General features: G+C 34.8%; 1 protein-coding gene across 8 annotated transcripts in view; it reads left to right on the top strand.

The window, feature by feature from the left end:
• Positions 1–16910, top strand: part of LOC129266934 (uncharacterized protein C8orf34 homolog) — a 29732-nt gene extending 12822 nt beyond the window's left edge. For 2 of the 8 annotated variants that reach the window (XR_010294161.1, XR_010294158.1), the window contains 11 exons: positions 6622–6644; positions 8043–8203; positions 8908–9074; positions 9446–9504; positions 9937–9998; positions 10565–10706; positions 11203–11230; positions 12022–12070; positions 12803–12938; positions 13504–14633; positions 14899–16733. Coding sequence is in view for 4 of the 8 variants with exons in the window: in XM_064102398.1 (XP_063958468.1) it covers positions 4476–4634; positions 6622–6644; positions 8043–8203; positions 8908–9074; positions 9446–9504; positions 9937–9998; positions 10565–10706; positions 11203–11230; positions 12022–12070; positions 12803–12938; positions 13504–13593 (1076 nt within the window). In the remaining 4 variants the exon portion in view is untranslated. Of the gene's footprint in view, positions 1–4475; positions 4635–6621; positions 6645–8042; positions 8204–8907; positions 9075–9445; positions 9505–9936; positions 9999–10564; positions 10707–11202; positions 11231–12021; positions 12071–12802; positions 12939–13503 lie in introns of all 8 variants that reach the window. The other 6 variants (XM_064102398.1, XM_064102406.1, XM_064102421.1 and 3 more) reach the window with 4 other exon arrangements.
• Positions 16911–20335: the final 3425 nt, after the last annotated feature.

The raw sequence follows: 20335 nt of genomic DNA, 5'->3' as shown, positions 1-20335 counted from the left end.
TTAAAAGTGAAGCATGTGGTACAGGAAACAGGGGAGGCATTGGAGGGAAATTGGGGGGGGGGTGGGATTGAGGTGTCACTGTCAACGTCAGGGTGAGGATGGAGTTACCATTGATTAAAATTTAGACAAATTGACAAATCTGCAAGTACATGCCATGTGTAAATTGTACAGCAAAAGCATGCCTTTAATTTGATATTGTTTTATGAAAGACCGACTTTGAGTATGTATTGTGATAATTTTGCATCAGACTAATTGATTGATTTATTTTTTCCTTTATTCATTTTATCTCCCTGTTTTTGTTTGTGAATGTCGTGATCAATCTTTTATTCCTGATTTTTTTTTACCTTTCTTGTTTGTGCCTGATTGTGATTTTATTTGCACCTTTATTCTACTGTCTTTAGCATCACTACTACTATCAATAATTGCATGATTTTACAGTTTCGGAATAAATTTTGGAATTTAATTTCATTCCCCAGGAAAAGGGGGTTTATATTGGCCCATAGTACTCTGTTGGTCTAAAAAAAAACCAACCCCTCTTACTTTTACATTTTTATGAAGATCCTGCATTCAACACTCTAAATTATTGCTATCAATCAAATCTCCTTCCCTATGACAGTCAAAAGAAATGATTTATTTCCACCTACCCCCCCCCCCCCCCACCTGGAAAAATAAATTATGAAATAAGCAGAACAAAACTGTATAGGAAATTGAATTAATGTGAATTAATGAAAGTATTTAAAAAAAAATGAATCATGTACTTTTGTTATTGAGATAAGGCTCACATTTTAACCCCCCTTTGAAAGTTTACTTGCTTTCAAGTGTATGTATCTTCATGTTTGCAAATTCAGAGTCGTCCATAATCCATATCTTTGTCTAAATGGGTTTCTTGTGGATTCTGTGTGTCAAGTATTTAATTTTTAAAAAATACTTTGTTAGTCATTTTGTTTTAACCATTCATCCATCCACCCACCCATCCATTCTTAAGGGGGGGAAATAAATAGACATTTATGATTTCAGATCTAGAGAGTGTGGAAATATTTATTTGATCTGGATGTAGTTTAGATTGCTCCAGTTTTTATCTTCATGTTTGACTATGTATGTTACTGTTTTTTCTATGCATCCTATTATTTATTTCAGACAAGTTGTAACCTCTGAAGTTCTTTGTATCTGTTCTGTGTCCTTTGTTTTACTAGTAATATAATGATATAAAGTTTGCTGTGGACATCTATTTTTATTATTCTACTCAAAATATTGAATATAGATATTTTGTTTGCACTTTGTTTGCATTTTGTTATATATTTTCACCCTGTGTTTGATAAAATGTTCAGCTATGTAGCTTAGCAGTGATGGTTTACTAAAAATTCTAGACTTCTCTGAATTCTTGTTACAGTTATTGCACTTTTGCAGATAATTGAATGTTCCATTTGAAAAAAATTATTATTATATATCACGCAGAAATCGTGAATTTGGTCATTGTCAATGATCATAATTTGTCACACTATATAGGACTTTTAAACCTCTTCATACTTGGTGTCAGAGTATATGTTTGAATTAACTCTTGTTTGATAAATTTATCAACTTTTATCAACAATTCTTGCTATCGACAATAACCCAGTTCCCAGATGTAGCTCATGCCGTTTACTTGGGTGACCCAATAACTTCTGGTAGCTTGAAGGCAATAAGATTACAGCAAGAGGGATAATACAATACAACAACAAGTTTTATGATGATTTCTCCTCAAAATATAAGAGTTTAAGTGGGGATATGACATCATCAGCCCACCTAATGAATATTCATGAAGACTTGCCTTGAACTCTTTCACCGGAATAATGCAAATCTTCAAAATTCAATAACTTTGTTATTTGTTATCCGTTTTTGATCAAATTTTCAGCATTTTGCTTTGTGAATATTACTCTATTTATTGAGAATAATATATCCAGCCTGGACCATCCCTTTAAGAACATGGTGCAAAGTCGGATGTGACAAAACTAGCGGTCGCTCCGGTACGAGATGATCGGAAGTTGTTGGGTCACACATCACTGAACAAGAAGTAGAAATTCTAGCACAGTGCACAGAGTGAACGGCTAATTCATGTAGTATGCTACATTCAGGAACTTTTGGTTATTGTGGAATTGCAAAATGAGCATTCATATTTATATCATGGTATCAATAGTGCAACTAATTATATAATATTGACTGGCCTGACGGGAACATCAAATATATTGCCCGAAATAGAAGCATATTGGCCCGAGTCGTTAGAGGAGGGCAAGATGGATCTTTTAAGGGCAAATCTATTTTATGTTCCTCGAAAGAAAAGCCAGCCAATATTTTCATTATTATCCAAATCAGACATCTAGAGCAAAAATCGTGAAAATTTAGATATTTTACAGTTTAAGAATGGGAATCTATTGTGTCATGTTGAGCAGATTGGGCCTCTTAACTTTACCATTGTGATGTGATTGAAATGACGCATTACCTAATTAACATTATGACGCATAGCACTGCGCGGTTCAATAGGATGCATAGAATACGCGGATATTAATTAGCTTTGCCTATTGCCCGCTACATTTCCACGCATTTTCTCATTGAATTTCCTGATTGGGCAATAAATTGGGTCCGTGGCACTTATTGACCGACCATTTGATCACAGTCACAAGCAGGCCATAATGTATTTAAGTTTCCCTGCTCAGATGTCTGATATGGTTAATAATGATATTTATATCTGCTTGATATTTCATGCGACTCATGAAATTTTCTTTGGCTTTGCTCTTGATTGCTGTCCTATGATTTTTGTTGGCTTGCGTATTAATAGTTGGTGTTGGTATATTAATAGTAGGTGTTGGTTGACTCTTTAGTTTGTGTGTTGTTGTTGTTTTGCATGAAATTTCTAACTACATAAATGTACCGGTAATGAAAAAATTTACATAATTTACACCAACACTTTATTCTTGCACTGAAAGTAACTTGAGTACTTTCATGTGCCATGATTCTACATTTAGAAAAAAAGACTATACAAATAAAATTACACACCCTAGCAGGTATTCAATTGTGTCATACCATGCACATTTCTATATTACAGCACAAGTGGAAAGAGGGGACAAAAGGCTCTAAAGCCAATGAGAGGAGCATCAATGCCAATCAATACCACCCCAGCCATTGCCTTTGATAGCTTTGGATTAATATAAGTTAAAAGGGGAAGTTCACCCTAATAAGATCAAAGTTGTTAGTAATAAATCCAGATGAATTAAAGAAAATTATTGATGAAGTTTAAAAAAAAAAATAATCAAAGAACAAGTCGGGAGAGTTTTAATACAAAGGCTTCGGTTACATGTAGTTACTATAAACCTGATTTCCTCCCTCCCTGTTTTATTTGACAATAGTCAATTAATAACTTGCATTAATTGTATAACAAGCCATGTCAAATAATCTGTAGTTTATATCTGACATGATTTCAGTTTATTTTTATTTGCACAGTTTCAGAAATTATTTTGAATCAATTTATTTTTTTCATCGGTAAACCAACTCCAAATGACTAGCTTATAAAAATTCCTTATAGATCCACTTTAAATATCTACTGGAATATATTTAACATTCTGATCTGCTTTGCTGTAGCGTAGCTGGCTCTGAGCTGCTGGTAGAATTTGTAACACTAGAATTGCACATCAGGGCCATTCTTGGCCATGTATGTGACCGAAATTATGACGATTCCTGACTTTGATTAGTTTTAAATCTCAAAATTCTAGACATTTAGTAATTCAAAGTTATTTTAACATTAACATGTGTAGTCAGCTATCGTTTGGAAATATATTTTGCTGTCTTCAATATGCAGGTTCAAGGTCAGAGGTCAAAAGAAGTGGGTCACGTGTGTGACTTCACACAGAAGTATGATTTTGAAAGTTTATTTTCATTATGAAATTCCTGTGAATGTCTAAATGTAATCAAACTTTCAAATTCATCGTGATAAGTTATAAATCTCTAAAATTTTTAGATTTATAACTAATTAAAGTCAATATTTGTCTTAATTTCGGTCACACACGTGACCCAGAATGGGCCATCAATTGAATGCAAAATATGTAATTGAGTATAGAATCTTAATCTTATAGTTTTGCATTTTTACTTAATTTCCAATAGGCAGTAAAGCAAATACATATGGAAGAAACATTTGATATTCATTGTTATTTATGCAATATTTATTTTTCCTCGGTAATACCAAGTTTCTTAACATTTTCTACATTTATCTGCAATTCAATATTAAAAATATAGGGTGAGGTTACCAGAGTTTGGAAAAAAATGCATGAATTTACTGCTTGGGGATTTGTTCATCGCTTCTTATTAGTTTTACCTGTGCATGGTTTAATCATAGGTTATAAACCTTGAAAATTTTGAAAAATATAATTCATAATGGTATCTAATGAATAATAATTTTTCTTATTTCCATTGGTTCACTTTTGAATTTGTACTTTGACAATCTTCAGCCCGAAAGTTGCGTAAGAGTTCAAGTACAGGAGGAGAAGTGGAGGGTTCCAGCAAGTCGACCCCTTCCAGTGAGGCTGACAGTATGGACGTTGATCAGATCTTTGAGATGACTCAGGAAAAACCTCCTGTTAGACCTAAGACATTGTTCAGCAACCCAGGTACTGGTCTTTCTATTTGAGTCCAATCTCCAATCATAATCAGACCTTTTAGACTTGTTCTATAGCTTTAAGCTACAATAGATGTCATTTGTAGGAAAGAACGTTGACTGTTTAGAGACCAGATCTTTGAAGTGACTCAATCAAGAGAACCCTTTTGTTAGACCTAAGACTGTTCAGCAATCCAGGTACTGACTGGTCTATTCTGTCAAGGGCATGAACTGTTTAGAGACTCTAACCACGTCTTAGAGATGACGTAAGAGAAACCTCTTGTTAGACCTGAAACATTGTAGAGCAGCTCAGGTACTGTTTTTTCTATTCGATTATCATCACATCTGACTTTAAGACTTGGGCTTCTGCTTCAAGCTAGGACAGCTAGGGCTACAAGCGAGGTCATTAGTAGGAAACAGCATGAAGTATTCAGAGACCTACAGGGTTCTAGGTGTTGACCAGATCTTGACAAAACTTCTTGGCAAAACAAGTGACGCATCCTGTCTCTTTTTCCTGGAGTTGAATCTACTGGCTGAAGACTTGATGACATGGAACCTTGAGAATTCTTAACGTGCCTTTGTGTAATATCCTGAAGTTTTTGAAATTATTTCTATAGCTCATTTGTTTTGTTGGTGATATCTTGCATCTGATCTTGCTTGTCTCTTACATGATGTTGTTTTTTGTTGGCAAATTACCTTTAATTAAAGCTGGCGAAAAATGAGCCATGTGAATGTTGTGGTTGCCTGTCTCAAACTTGATTTTAATGTTGTACTGGTCATACCTTGACATGATGTTTTTATTTTTATTTTATTTTTTTACTTTTGCTGGCTTGATTCCACACATTACATGAAGATAAAAATTACTGGTACAAACAAATTACCGTATCCCCCTTAAAGTTCATATTGTTTTGCATTACAGAACTACATCTAATATTTGCACACAAACAGTAAATCTATGCATTTTTTTTTCCTGTATTCTATATTCGCCTATTCATTTTTGCTCTGGTTGTGAAACAGTGTTTGATGGTTCAGTTTGCTGTGATAGTTTGATACATTGGTAGATAAAGTATCTGTAAAATTTATCGTGGTGTTTTGTGCATATTTCCTTCCTGTCACCTCTGATATTTCTGTATTTTTTCATATACCGACCTTACTGGTACCACCTTGCATTTATTTCATAATCTGGGTCATTGGGAAATAACCTTCAATGTTACATAGACTATTTTAAGCATGTTTTGTGTTCCCTTTCCACGTAATACTTTAATTACTATTTACACTCTGGTGGATGTTTTCCTAAAAGGTGCTCATAAGTTTATGTACAACTTTACTTCTGTCATTTTCTGTGTCGAAAGAAACACACAATTTCTTTTCTTCTGTATTATCATAATGGGGGTGAACTTTATTTAACCCATATCAAATTTTGAGGAATACAAAAACTTTGCTTTCATATGGTTAACAACAAACATTTCAAGAGAGAAAGGTCAGATTTCACCTATGTTTTCATTTCATTCTGAATGGGTTAAAAATCTCAAGGGAATATATATTAACTCAACATTAACATCCCCAGATATGTATCGAAGTCAGAGGGGCGGCACTAAGGTATTTTGATTGGGGGGGGGGGGGTCTGCAAAACGACCTAAAACTGATTTTCCCTTCTCAATCTAAATTGAATTTTGAGTGTTTTATAGATCTACACAACACAGACCTTTTTGTTTTAAGTAACCTTTTCTTTCTTCCTTTTCCTTCTATTACTTTTGTTATCTTTCTCATTTCTTCTTTTCTTAAAAATCAGAGGGGTATTTGCCCCCCGACCACCTAGGTGCTGCCCCTGTCAATTAATAGATTTAATCTGTTCCATTGAAAAGGGTTATAGTATTTTATTAAGGCATGGCAAAGGTACATGTACATGAAGATGTGAGCATAAATGTTTACATGAATAATAATTTCACTGGAATTGGCTTCATGGTCATTTAATTCCTCCATCTTTTTTGTTCTTCTAGCTTCACAGGCATGGGTAGATCAGGTAAGTGATTGTACGATAATTTGTTAGAATACCTCTTTTTTTTCCAAATACTTTATTTGTTTTTGTCTCACCTGCATAGCAGAGTGAGACTATAGGCGCCGCTTTTCCGACGACGGCGGTGGCGGCGTCAACATCAAATCTTAACCGAAGGTTAAGTTTTTGAGATGACAGCATAACTTAGAAAGTATGTGGACCTAGTTCATGAACCTTGGACATAAGTTTAATCAAGTATTACTAAACATCCTGCCTGAGTTTCAGGTCACATGACTAGGTCAAAGGTCATTTAGGGTCAATGAACTTAGACCATGTTGGGGGAGTCAATATCGAAATCTTAACCTAAGGTTAAGTTTTTGGCCAAGTTGGGGTATTTGTTGAATTACCATCATAACTTTCAAGGTTTATGGATCTAGTTCATAAAACTTGGACATAAGGTTAATCAAGTATCACTGAACATCCTGTGCGAGTTTCAGGTCACTTGACCAAGGTCAAAGGTCATTTAAGGTTAATGAACTTTGGCCATTTTGGGGGTATTTGTTGAATTACCATCATAACTCTGAAATTGTATTGGTCTAGTTCATAAAACTTGGACGTAAGAGTAATCAAGTATCACTGAATATCCTGTGCGAGTTTCAGGTCACATGTCAAAGGTCATTAAGGTCAATGAACTTTGGTCATGTTGGAGGTAATTATTGAATTGTCATAACTTTCAAAGTTTATGGATATAGTTTATGAATTGTGGACTTTGGGGTAATCAAGTATCACTGGCAAGTCTAAGGTCGCATGATCAAGGTCAAATGTCATTTATTGTCAATGAATGTTGTATTGTATCATTATATGAATGGTGTTTTTTGTGAATAATTATTTTATAGTAGTTGTCAAAGTCAGCACTGCTGCTATATTTAATCGCGTAATGCAGGTGAGACTGCCAGAGGCGCTCCACTTGTTAAAAGTAAATCTGTTAAATTGTAGCAAATGATAACATTCTTAATAGTAAGTGTCGAATATATAATAACTGCACTCTTAGGATTTTACTTACAAATACACCCGTGCTCATAGAGAATAAATAAATATAATACATATTTACATGTATGTATGTGCTGTATATTTCATGTACAGACGAATTTCCATGATTTTGTGCTTTTTTTAGGAAGTGTGCTAGCTTTGGGTTTATATCAAGGCACATTGAAACTGGATTTTTTTTTTTCGGTGAGGAATGACCCTGGATAATCTGTTATTTAAACAGAACTAAGGACATTAATATAATAATATTTAATATCTATATTGTGCTAAATAGTTAATATGTTTGTTTCTGACTGTACCACATAAAGAAATTACTATTCATAAGGGGAACAAAAGAAAGTAATTGTTTCATGACTTGTTCTATTCTCTTGCCGGTAGGACCCCAAGACATATCAGCCTCCTCCACCCAAGCCCTACCAACCTCCTGATCAGGTGGAAGAGGCCTTCCTAGCGGAGGAACTGTCAGCTGATAAACTCATGAAACGATACGAGAAGGAGTCCCCAAAGACGGACTCTGTGGAATCGGAAAAGAAGAAAATGTAAGAAGGAAAGAAATATAAATAAATAGAAATAATAATAATCAAAGAATGTCTTCAATACAGATTGGACTTGTTTGCCCAGATAAATAAATATCTATTACAATTGAAGTATGATTAAAAATGTTTTAGTTTTACTTGGTGTTTTTTCTTTTGATAGTTTCTTTTTTTCCTACTGTATAGATTTACATTAAAGTAAGGGATAAGTTTTCAGACTTCCAATTGTCAAACATGTTATAGAATCAACAAAGGGATGTCGGCAAATTTCAGTTTGTTAAAAATATGAAGAGTTTTATGGAGTATCCCTGGAATATGGGTCCCCAATTTAATTTCCTAGATGGAAAAACACACCATTATTTTCTTTTAAAGTGTGCACAAAAAACAGAATTTACTACAGTATTTGCCTTGGATCATGAAATCTGTAATTGATATCTATAGGAATTGCAGATCTTCAGATATACTGTACGTAGCATACTCAAATGATCATTGTGAAGTGTAATTTGTAGTTTTCATAATACACACTTAGGGAAAATTTGTAGTTTTCATAATACACACTTAGGGAAAATATGTAGACCTACCAGCCTGTCATAGTGAACATGCATTATGAAACTCATAAAGTAATCTTCATAAAAAACTATAAAACTGGTGGGAAAATTGATTGGAGGTTGGGGAACATTTTCACTATCCACCGATTGATTTTCATACAGAGAGCAGAGAAGAGCTAAGCCTGATCAGAAGGCCAAGAAACACAAGGAAGAACTGGCGGCATTGGTAGAGGCACAGAGAAAGGTGGAGACCTTGGGGTATCTCGATAGCGGAGGAGAGGCGGACGATCCAGACCAGGGAGGGTATGAAGAGGCTACCGACGTCCTGGGTAAGATGGCTCTCGTTCCGTTGAGTTTAGCCTATAATTTTGGTGGAGGCTGCAGCTTTGCCTTTTTTTGCCTTTAGGAGTCTTATGACAGTTATGCGAAACGTCAGTAAGAGTATTGTGGATGACTTAGCACGGTCGCCGTGAAGCAAACCGCTTCCGCCTATACACACCGGTCTTGCACTACTTGTTTCCTTTTTATCGACTAAGATTCGTTGGAAGTTTTTTGTAATGAAAAACTGCCAGCAGACATTGTCCACTGAATAAAATATTCCTATCATATTACTTTATGAAAGATATTGCCAAAACAGTAGTGTTACTTTTATTCTCTATTATAATTCTAATATCTTTATTTTGTCATTATACATTTACAGAAGATGTAAGTGATCTGATGGATGAAGGGATGACAAATGTCAAGAGCACAGGTCAAAAGGTCAGTGCATATTTAATTTTTTTATAATATATTCTATTGCAATCAGTTCAAACAGTCTTTTTCTGACCACCTTATTCATTATCATTGAAAGAAAAAATCAAATCCATGATAAGTATGGAGAATAATTTATATAATTTAAAATAAGCTATATTAGTCTTTAGTTTTAGAATATTGTAGAAAAATATGCACCTTATGTCAGCTATTTTGGGTAAGTGTTGATTAGTCTTGGAAATTAGGACATTGTAGAAAAATCTTGCAGAATTAATCACATCAATTTTGAGTTAATATTGGTTAATCTTTAGGATATTGTAGGAAATCTTGCACAATATGTTGTTTCGAAGAATTAAAGCATGAACATGTTACATACATACACAGTCGCTATTGGCTACATCCTTCAACCTATTTTATAAATAATAATCTGTTTTTGAATAGGTTCGTCGTAGACCGCCCCCTGCTCCTCAAGTAAAAGTTGGAGTCTGCAGTCGATGTGCAAAGTAAGTTTCGTTATGTATGTTGTCCCCTTAAAATTACAGAAGTACCACTGACGCCAAGATAATACAGAACTTTTCATTTTCAATCCTTGTTATTATGGTTCTGATTGTGATGCAATGTTTTTTTTTCTTTCACAATATGTAATGTTGGCGCGTTGTGGTCTAGTGGTTCTGACTCTCTCCTTTTAAACAAAGGGTCGTGGGTTCGAATCCTTTGTTATGGCATGTTTTCCTTCAGCAATTCAGCAAGAAACTTATCCACACTGTTGTATTTGACCCAGGTGAAGGAAATGTGTACCCAGCAGAATTAATTCCTTGAATGCACTGAGCACCGGTGATGGTAGCTCGAGCTAAATCCGGGGTAATTATAGCAACGCTTGGTATCCTCAGGCAAAAAGCACTTTAGAAATCCAGCTATTAGTAATACCTGTGACAAAGCTCATTACAGTTTCTCTTCGAATGCTATCCCTTCATATTCATGTAAAGTATTTCATAGATTACACATTTTCATGTTTTTGTCCTGTGACTTGTGGCCAGGGTACCAAAGACCATTCTTTTTGTTCTTGTAGTGTTGTAGGAGGTGGGGACGGAGCCAGTACAGCCGCAGGTTTCACCCAAGGGTACGGTGCCTACGCAAGCATTGACAGCTCTAGCGAGGTATCATTCAGCTCAAGCTCGGACTTTGAGAGCGCTTCACAAGTGACTGGGCCTGTAAGTCATCCCCCCCCCCTTTCTCCAAAATACTGTTTTCGAAGAGGACAATATTTTTTTGGACAGAATTACCACCCAATTTGGTTAGTAGTCACAAAAAAATAAAATTGTCCGTAGCTTCTAGGGTTTTCAGTTTTTACACAATCACATATCATTCTAAATGGTAAAACAGTTCTCTGGATGATAAAGATGAGCAGGCTCAAAATTGGTTTAAAAAAATACCAACATGAGACAGAATATTGGCCCTAAAATGCTGAATATGGTTAATTTTGAGAAGGAAACATGATCTCTTTTTTCTAGTAGGTTATGCTAATAATTTCTATTCGCTTGCTGTCATAGATTTTAGATAGTATTAAACAAATTTTTATTTGTGATGTGCAGAAACCGTTTTTCGTATAATATAACCTGATTGTAAAACAACCTATATATTGTAACATGGGTTTTATAGAAAAGTCTTTGTGACTTATATTCTCTTTCATTTTTCTCTATATAACAGAGACCAATTGCATGGGAAGGAACAACAGGTTTGTAAAATTTAATTTAAAGGGGGAGTGAACTGTGTGTAGTCTCTCATTGACTGTGTGTTATAAATACATAGTCCTAAAATGTACGTTTTCAGATATCTACTAATATTACAGACAATAAATTGACCTACATGTATAATTATATTTGTATAGAGAAACTAAAATGTTTTTAGAGGAAAAGTAATTGTTTTGCTACTTGGTAACCTAATTATTGCAGTATTAATGTATTGAGTAGTTAATTAGCATGTTATCATTCAAGTGGGTCTATATAACTAGACTACAGTAGCATTATGGGTCATGAAACTGTCCAGGTATGAGTAGTTGAGGACTCGAGATGGCGCTATTGGTTCGTATCTGCTTTAAAATTAAGTTATATCTCTTTTGTAAAATTAAATAATATTCATGTAAAGTTAAGTTATGTTTCTTGTATAAGTATTAAAAGTAAATTTTCATTTGAAATAAAGATTTTTCTGTACAATAACGTAATATTTCTAGTGAAATTAAGTCAATTAAAAAAATGCTCTGTGATTCTATTGTCTTCCCAGAGAGAGATAGAGTCATTGTGTATATCATATTCTGTTTAGTAATTTAGCCTTTTCATGTATTATTATTATTATTGCTCCACGGTAATTTAAAATCAATCAATTCCTTATCCGATTTGCCAATTGCCACCTCATTATCCTTATTCACGATTGTGCTCTAAGTTAACTCCTGCAATAGTGCCAAATTTTTCATGATCCATGTTGGGTTTTATTTGATGTAGTAAGTCAATCCCTACCTTACTTTCTTAGATGATGTCCATTCCGTCAGACCTGGCACAACACGCAGTATGACACACGAGTGAGTAGATACATGTAATGTATATCTGTCAAATCACATGGATGTTTTATTATTATTATTATAACTATTATTGTTGTTTATTTGGTATTTCAAACAGTATAAAATGTTGACATTACAAAGTATGACAATTAAATATAAATGCTAGCTGCGGTAACAATCTCAAAATGACTTTTTACAGAATCCAATATAATGACCACCCAAGTGCCTGTTTGTATGAATGAAAAAATATGTGCCAAAGGATTCTGGAAGAAATTGTGTAATTGCTGAGAAATAAGCGCGGATTCGGGCACTTCCGTCGGGTCTTTATTCCAGCAATAATAATACACTGTCCCACGTGTGCCTATCTGTGTTGGCGATCTTTAGTGTGATCGTTTTGCAGCTTAGATTTTATGATTTTCACAAAGTTCAGATTATGTAACTGTACCAGATCTAGATCCACGATGATATAGTAATATTTAACCTTGATTTTACAGACTTTCTCATGAAATCAGTGTTTTACTGCAACTACTTTCATTAAGCTTTAAAAAGAGAAAAAAAAAATGGGGTTGAGAAGAACTTATCAGCGTTAAAATCTCTACAGGTTTGAATTATCCTCTGCAAGAGAAAAAAACAATAGTTTACATGTAGATCCTGGATGAAGGTTAACAATCCTTCTTATTCATTTATTGAATAAAATGGCTCAGAAAGACATTATTTCATGAAGAATACATTGTTTGTTGATTTGGTTTGTAGCCAAGCGAGTGAGTTATTCCAGAGTTCATCCCAGTATAAGAGCGGAGGTGCTGAAGGTAGTAGCTCATATCATGTACAGACGAGCAGAGAGGTTAGATCATCTCAGAGATGGGAATCATCTTCATATACGTCAGAGGTGAACAGTCTCTAATAGTTCTTTCTCTGTTTCTTCCCGACTTTTTTGTTCTTACATCTTTATTTCTTTGTTGTTGTTTTGATCTTCCTCTTTTTCTTAGTTTCTCTCTTTTTTTTGCTTTTTTCTGAGTGTCTTTCTTAATTTCATTGTTCCTATCTACTTTTTGTATTCCTTTACATTCTATAAACTTAAAAGAAACCCCTTTCTTATTCCTTTTCTTTCTCTTGCTCTCTCTTTTGTTCCTTTTATTTTATTTCTTCATTCCTATATTTTTTCATCCATTTTTTCCTTTTTGTCTTTAGTCTATCCTTCTTTTTTTTTCTTCACTTTTTGGTCTGTATTTATCTTTTAAACATGTGTAGCGTTTTAAACAAAAGTATTGTATTGTGGTATATCTCACACAGGTTTTTTTTTTTTTTTTTTTTTTGGGGGGGAGATGTTACATGTATGTGTAAGAAGTGCCATGGTAATGTGTGATCCTTATGACATTAAAGAAGACAGTATTTTTACTGAATATTCAAGATCATGTGTTCTCCACTTTCCTCTCTCTCTCTGCTATCTGTAGGTTGAGAGACGAGTAACAGGCACGGAATCACTGCTGGACAGAGGGCGCTCTTGGGCTCAGCCAGGTTCTGATGATGATTCGAGTGTCTAGCCGCAGATGAGAAATTGCCTTTTTGGAATATGACCATTTTGAAATATAACAATTTTCTATCTGCTTTTGTAGAAGTATTGTGGATCAGTTGTCTGATATTGAATGATTTGAATCACAAGAGCCGGGGTTCAAATCCAACTGCTACACATTCATCGACATTTGCCACTTTCCACCCAGGTGTAGAACATGGGTTCCTGGTATGAAGAGATTTCTTAAATTCTGGAGTACCTGTTCAGGGCCCCGTCTTACAAAGAGTTATGATTGATCCAATCAATCGTAACCCTATGGAAATCCATCAGTATCATGATTTTTTCTATAGGAAATTTGCACAATGTCCTTTTTAAACAAAGAGAAGCATAGTGAATTTTCAAGAAAATAATGAATGCATGAATATACATCATAGATAGAAAATATTTTGAACAAACATGAATAATACATATTGACGTTGCTGGCCATCCATAGTTGCGATCGATTGGATCAATCGTAACTCTTTGTAAGACGGGCCTCAGATAGCCACGTTAAAGCAAGGTTAGTAACAGTTAGTGCTCAGAAACATTTATAGACTACTGTATAAAATTGCATATTTTTGTTATTTATTTTTGCTGAAACGATTGTCCAGGTTGCCACTTTATTATCATATGCTGCATTCCTTTTCAAGAAGGCCAACTGAAGCTTTCTCTCTTGTCATTGGCATGGAATTAGAAAGCAATGATTTTAAGAATGCACCAAAATGTGTTTATACCACTGCAAGTCTTGTCTTTCTCTATAAGAACTGTTTTTACTTTGACTACATGTACTTACACAATATATGGTTATCCCTTCACCTATTTAATAATCTACTTATGAAATCTTTCACTAAAGTACAAACAATTTCAAGTCTTGTCTTTCCTTATTTGAAATGTTTTTACTTAAAAGGTTGACTACATGTACTTCATCCACAAGATATATGGTTGTCACTCCACCTGTTTATATACCTAGTGACCATTCTACTTATTGTAACTCAAATTACCTTATAAAAATATCATGTAAGTTTTTATCATGTATTTTTTACGCGCCGTGGTCTAGTGGTTCTGACTCTCACCTTTCAAACAGAGGGTCGTGGGTTTGAATCCTAGCCATGGTGTTTTCCTTCAGCAAGAAATCTATCCACAATGTGTTGCACTCGACCCAGGTGAGGTGAATGGGTACCCGGCAGGAGTAATTCCTTGCATGCACTGAGCGCCGGTGATGGTAGCTCGAGCTAAAGCCGGGGTAGTAATAGCAGCGCTTTGTATCCTCAGGCAAAAAGCGCTTTTATAAATCCAGCTATTATTATTATTTTTAAAAGATAAATGCTTGTTGTAGTAACAAACTCAAAATAAGTTCAACCAGAATCCAATAAAATGACCACCCAAATGTTTGTACAAATAAATGATATGGAAGGGGTTGTTGTCTTCAAAATATTGTAATTTTGCAATTAATAGTGTCATGTGCTGTAGAATAGTCTTGATATGTAAGCCTCTTGATAAAAGGATGAAATGAACGTTTTGAAGTTTGGTTTGAGTCAGGCTGGCCATTTGATCATTATTGGAATTGAGAATATTTGGAGGTAATCTGTGTACCTTTTGATCCTTTGCATAATATTTGTTGTAAAGTTGAGTTGAAAAACGTCTTTGTCAGTCTATTGGATGGTTTGAATTATAAGACTACACGATACTGTTGCATTCTGGGTATTGAGCCAGGGACTCTTTAAGCATTGTAAGACTTGAGATGATGCTATTTAATTGAACAATGGCAAATTGGCTTTAAATCATTTTAAAGAGAAGAATGGTTTACCTTGTTAGCCTATGGATAAGTATTGAATCTGAAATATGATACCGTTTTTATGTTTATCAATGAAATGTGATCATTTTGTTGTTCATTCCTAGTCGCATACATTTCTTTGCATGACTCTGTGTGTAGATGCATGTACAGGCAAGTGTGTTATTTTGCATGTCTTTTATGTATTTAGTTTTATTTTTAGAAACATTTCAGTTTCATATTAATACAGCTAAATCAAAATCTAGTACTTAATAATTTAGCATTTGTTAGAGGGGAAATACCTGAAAAAAGAGAGAAAATGTATTTATAGAGAGAATATATAAATGAAAGTAGTTTGAATTGTGTATAAAGTGAAGCAGTGCTATTTTTATGTAAGAAATGATTCAAATACAAACATGTAAAAGAGGGTGGGGGGCCGGGGGGGGTCGAGGATCCCGAGATACATGCTTTTAAATGCAATTATAAAAAAGTGAAACACGCTTGAGAAGGTTGTTTCCAACTTTTTTTCATTTTATTATTCGTATAAAGATAAATGCAATTATAGAAGATCAGTAAAACACATTTGAAAAGGTTGGCTTCACTTTTTTTTCATTTCATTATTCACATAAAAGTGAACTAACTTTTTTTTTCTCAAAAATTCTAAATAATCTGTCATTCATTGGGTCCAATTAGAACATTAATAAATGTTGAAATAGTGGTGACGTTTGTAACATGCTAAACATGTAGCATGATTCTTGTGGTTTTAACAGCAACAATTACTACACTTTTCTAGTAAATATTGGTCTGTCTATCAATATAGGAGTTCCGTACTTTGAGAATTTTTTTTCCTAATGGAGGACTCACCCAGCTTGCTCAATATGCTTGTGACATATCTTCCAAAATAAAAGAAATGATAATTGTATCATGCTCAATTGAACTCCAAAATTCTTATCTTTTTTTTCTCCTTTCTTCGCCCATAATTAGAAAAAAAATCACCTTATTCTCTGAAGGTCTTAATCAATTTCTTCTACATTGAATCAATTGACAAGCTACATGTATATGATTTTTAAAGTTTAGGCTCTGCTTTTCAAACTTTGATTACGGAATTCCAAAATTCATTTTGGCTGAGTTATGGTGGGTTTTGGGACTGATGGTCACATTATTGTCATGTAAATGATATATATGTAATATTGTGACACTTTAAGCTTGTTAAGACAATCATGCATTTTTGATTACCATTCAATGAGATTCTTTTATATTATCTTGTAATTTAAGTCAGATTATGTAATCGGACTTAGCCATGTACGATTGCCTGTCTCAATTTATATACTAATAAATTCTAATTGATCTTTTTATCAGCCAATGAAAGGACTTGCTGTTGAATTATTGTGTCATTTACAGCTCAGCTTGAAGGAGGATGATTCCCTTGAAACCACTTATATAAAAGAGGAAAATAATAAAACCACTCAATGAAATCTTTAGAAAAATTGAATTGCAAGAAATTTTATGAGTATTTGAACATAGAAATCACTAATGCTACTTTGGGTTTTTTCTCTTTTATCTAGTGTATCGCAAGATCAGATTTGTTTTTTTATTATGAGAGGACGTGTTATACAGGGACCATTTCAGGAAAGTTGTCGGCATTGAAAAGTTGTCTTCCTCTGACAGTTTTACTGTAGTATAGGACAGTGCTTCTTCACCAATCAAAACAAAGGACTTTCACTAATATTATTAGCGCTGACAAGTTCGTCAGTGCCAACAACTTTCATGAAATGCCCTTTGGGTTTTTCCCAGCATTGTACACGATGGATGGTTTGTCAAATCATTAGAATGGGTAAAAAGATGTTTTGGTGTTTTTGAGTGTTCAGAGGGGAGACTTCATGTGCAACATTTATTGTTTGCATTGCCAATGGAAGGATCACCATAGCATTAGTAATCTCAATATTCAGATGCTCCAATGTTTTTCCAAAAGAATATTGTTCTCTTGTTTTGATTTTTCTCCTTTCACACAAACTAACTCGTTTCTAGAGTTTCATGCTCCATTAAAGGAGAACTACTCACTGACAATATGGTTTTCATTAAAAAAAAAGTAAAATGTAAGTAAAGATTTGATAAAAATCCATCAAAAGAATAAGAACTATCAATTGTTGATTTTTTAAATACTTTTTTTTTAATGTTAAAAGATAAGCAGCTGCCCCATCTGTCTTGCAATATAAATTCATTGAATATTATGCTTTTTAATGGTTCATGACAACAGAAAATCTTTGGCAAATTACTTGCAAAGCTAGCATGATCGTGACATATTGCTGTACTGTAGGATCAATTTTACTATGTACAATTTAAATTTAATTCAATAAATTATATTTTGGACCACTCATTCATGGTTTGTCAAAAGTAAATATTGTAACCAGTGCATTGGCTCAGTTGGACGAGCGTCTGTCTCACAACCGGGAGGTCGGGGGTTCAAACCCCGGCCGCGTCAGACCAAAAGACGTTAAAAGATGGAAGTTGCTGCTACCCTGTTCAACGTTCAACGATTAAAGGGATAGAGCCTCGTCGATCTGGCGCTGCACAGCGGCTGCCGGGCCCACGATCGATTGGGCAAAGCAAGTTTTCTGAGTATTTTATTTCATGTGTATTTCTAATAATGAAATATGGATTTTCATCATCATTTCATCATCAATTATTCTCATTACATTCCATGGAATTAATATCACATGACAAACGGGGGAGCTGCTCACTTGTGATGTCACAATGGTAAAACTTGAAAGATCCATGGCTTATTTTCTGATGGATTTTTGCAAAATCTTAAGTAATATGTTTCTACAATTCAATGGATTCACAATACGGTGCGCCATCTACCGGTTGCAGGCCAATTTCTAACTTTGGGGGTCGACATCATGCATGCATAGAGGTGGATATACATGCACTAGCGCAAAACAACAACAGATGTCGGCTTTTTCTAATGGGGCATTGCAAATTTCGGCCTGTCGGCTGAAACCGATTGGTGGCGCATCGTATTGTGAATCCATCGAATTGCAACAATGTCTGCATAAGTATCTTCAGAAATTCATTACAGTAGATCCAGCTATCAATCTACATTGAAATACACTTCAGAAATATAAGTCTGAGGTCTGTTTGGATTGTTGATAAAAAATCATTTAATTGAAAATTAAATCATTTACAGACAAATAATCAGATTAAAGACAGACAAAATATACATCACAAGTAGCAAATCATCTGACTCACAGGTTAACCAAATTGTAAAATTACTGGTTAACGAGTTTACTATCTTATGTAACATTAAATGAGCAGGCACTATTAGTTCTCTTATTAGCATATTCATAAAATCGATTGCATCGGGAGGCGTGATAGCTCAGTCGGTACAGCAGGGTATTGGATTCTGATGGCACAGATTTGATTCCCACTGTTGTGCTAGTGCCTTTTGCAGAGAATAATTTTCCTGCTGAGAAAGCAGAAAAATTAGCCGATAGTGGTGATACTTTGGCCTTTTAGCCGAAAGAAATGCAGACACTTTGGTCATCCCATAGACCAAAAATATTCTAAGTGCAGACACTTTGGTCATCCCATAGACCGAAAATATTCTAAGTGCAGACACTTTGGTCATCCCATAGACCGAAAATATTCTAAGTGCAGACACTTTGGTCATCCCATAGACCGAAAATATTCTAAGTGCAGACACTTTGGTCATCCCATAGACCGAAAATATTCTAAGTGCAGACACTTTGGTCATCCCATAGACCGAAAATATTCTAAGTGCAGACACTTTGGTCATCCCATAGACCGAAAATATTCTAAGTGCAGACACTTTGGTCATCCCATAGACCGAAAATATTCTAAGTGCAGACACTTTGGTCATCCCATAGACCGAAAATATTCTAAGTGCAGACACTTTGGTCATCCCATAGACCGAAAATATTCTAAGTGCAGACACTTTGGTCATCCCATAGACCGAAAATATTCTAAGTGCAGACACTTTGGTCATCCCATAGACCGAAAATATTCTAAGTGCAGACACTTTGGTCATCCCATAGACCGAAAATATTCTAAGTGCAGACACTTTGGTCATCCCATAGACCGAAAATATTCTAAGTGCAGACACTTTGGTCATCCCATAGACCGAAAATATTCTAAGTGCAGACACTTTGGTCATCCCATAGACCGAAAATATTCTAAGTGCAGACACTTTGGTCATCCCATAGACCGAAAATATTCTAAGTGCAGACACTTTGGTCATCCCATATACCGAAAATATTCTAAGTGCAGACACTTTGGTCATCCCATAGACCGAAAATATTCTAAGTGCAGACACTTTGGTCATCCCATAGACCGAAAATATTCTAAGTGCAGACACTTTGGTCATCCCATAGACCGAAAATATTCTAAGTGCAGACACTTTGGTCATCCCATAGACCGAAAATATTCTAAGTGCAGACACTTTGGTCATCCCATAGACCGAAAATATTCTAAGTGCAGACACTTTGGTCATCCCATAGACCGAAAATATTCTAAGTGCAGACACTTTGGTCATCCCATAGACCGAAAATATTCTAAGTGCAGACACTTTGGTCATCCCATAGACCGAAAATATTCTAAGTGCAGACACTTTGGTCATCCCATAGACCGAAAATATTCTAAGTGCAGACACTTTGGTCATCCCATAGACCGAAAATATTCTAAGTGCAGACACTTTGGTCATCCCATAGACCGAAAATATTCTAAGTGCAGACACTTTGGTCATCCCATAGACCGAAAATATTCTAAGTGCAGACACTTTGGTCATCCCATAGACCGAAAATATTCTAAGTGCAGACACTTTGGTCATCCCATAGACCGAAAATATTCTAAGTGCAGACACTTTGGTCATCCCATAGACCGAAAATATTCTAAGTGCAGACACTTTGGTCATCCATTAGACCGAAAATATTCTAAGTGCAGACAC

The sequence above is a fragment of the Lytechinus pictus genome, chromosome 1 (assembly GCF_037042905.1).
Source record: "Lytechinus pictus isolate F3 Inbred chromosome 1, Lp3.0, whole genome shotgun sequence".
Taxonomy (NCBI): domain Eukaryota; kingdom Metazoa; phylum Echinodermata; class Echinoidea; order Temnopleuroida; family Toxopneustidae; genus Lytechinus; species Lytechinus pictus.
Note: the sequence above shows the minus strand (reverse complement) of the source record. Positions and strands in the feature narration are given on the sequence as shown.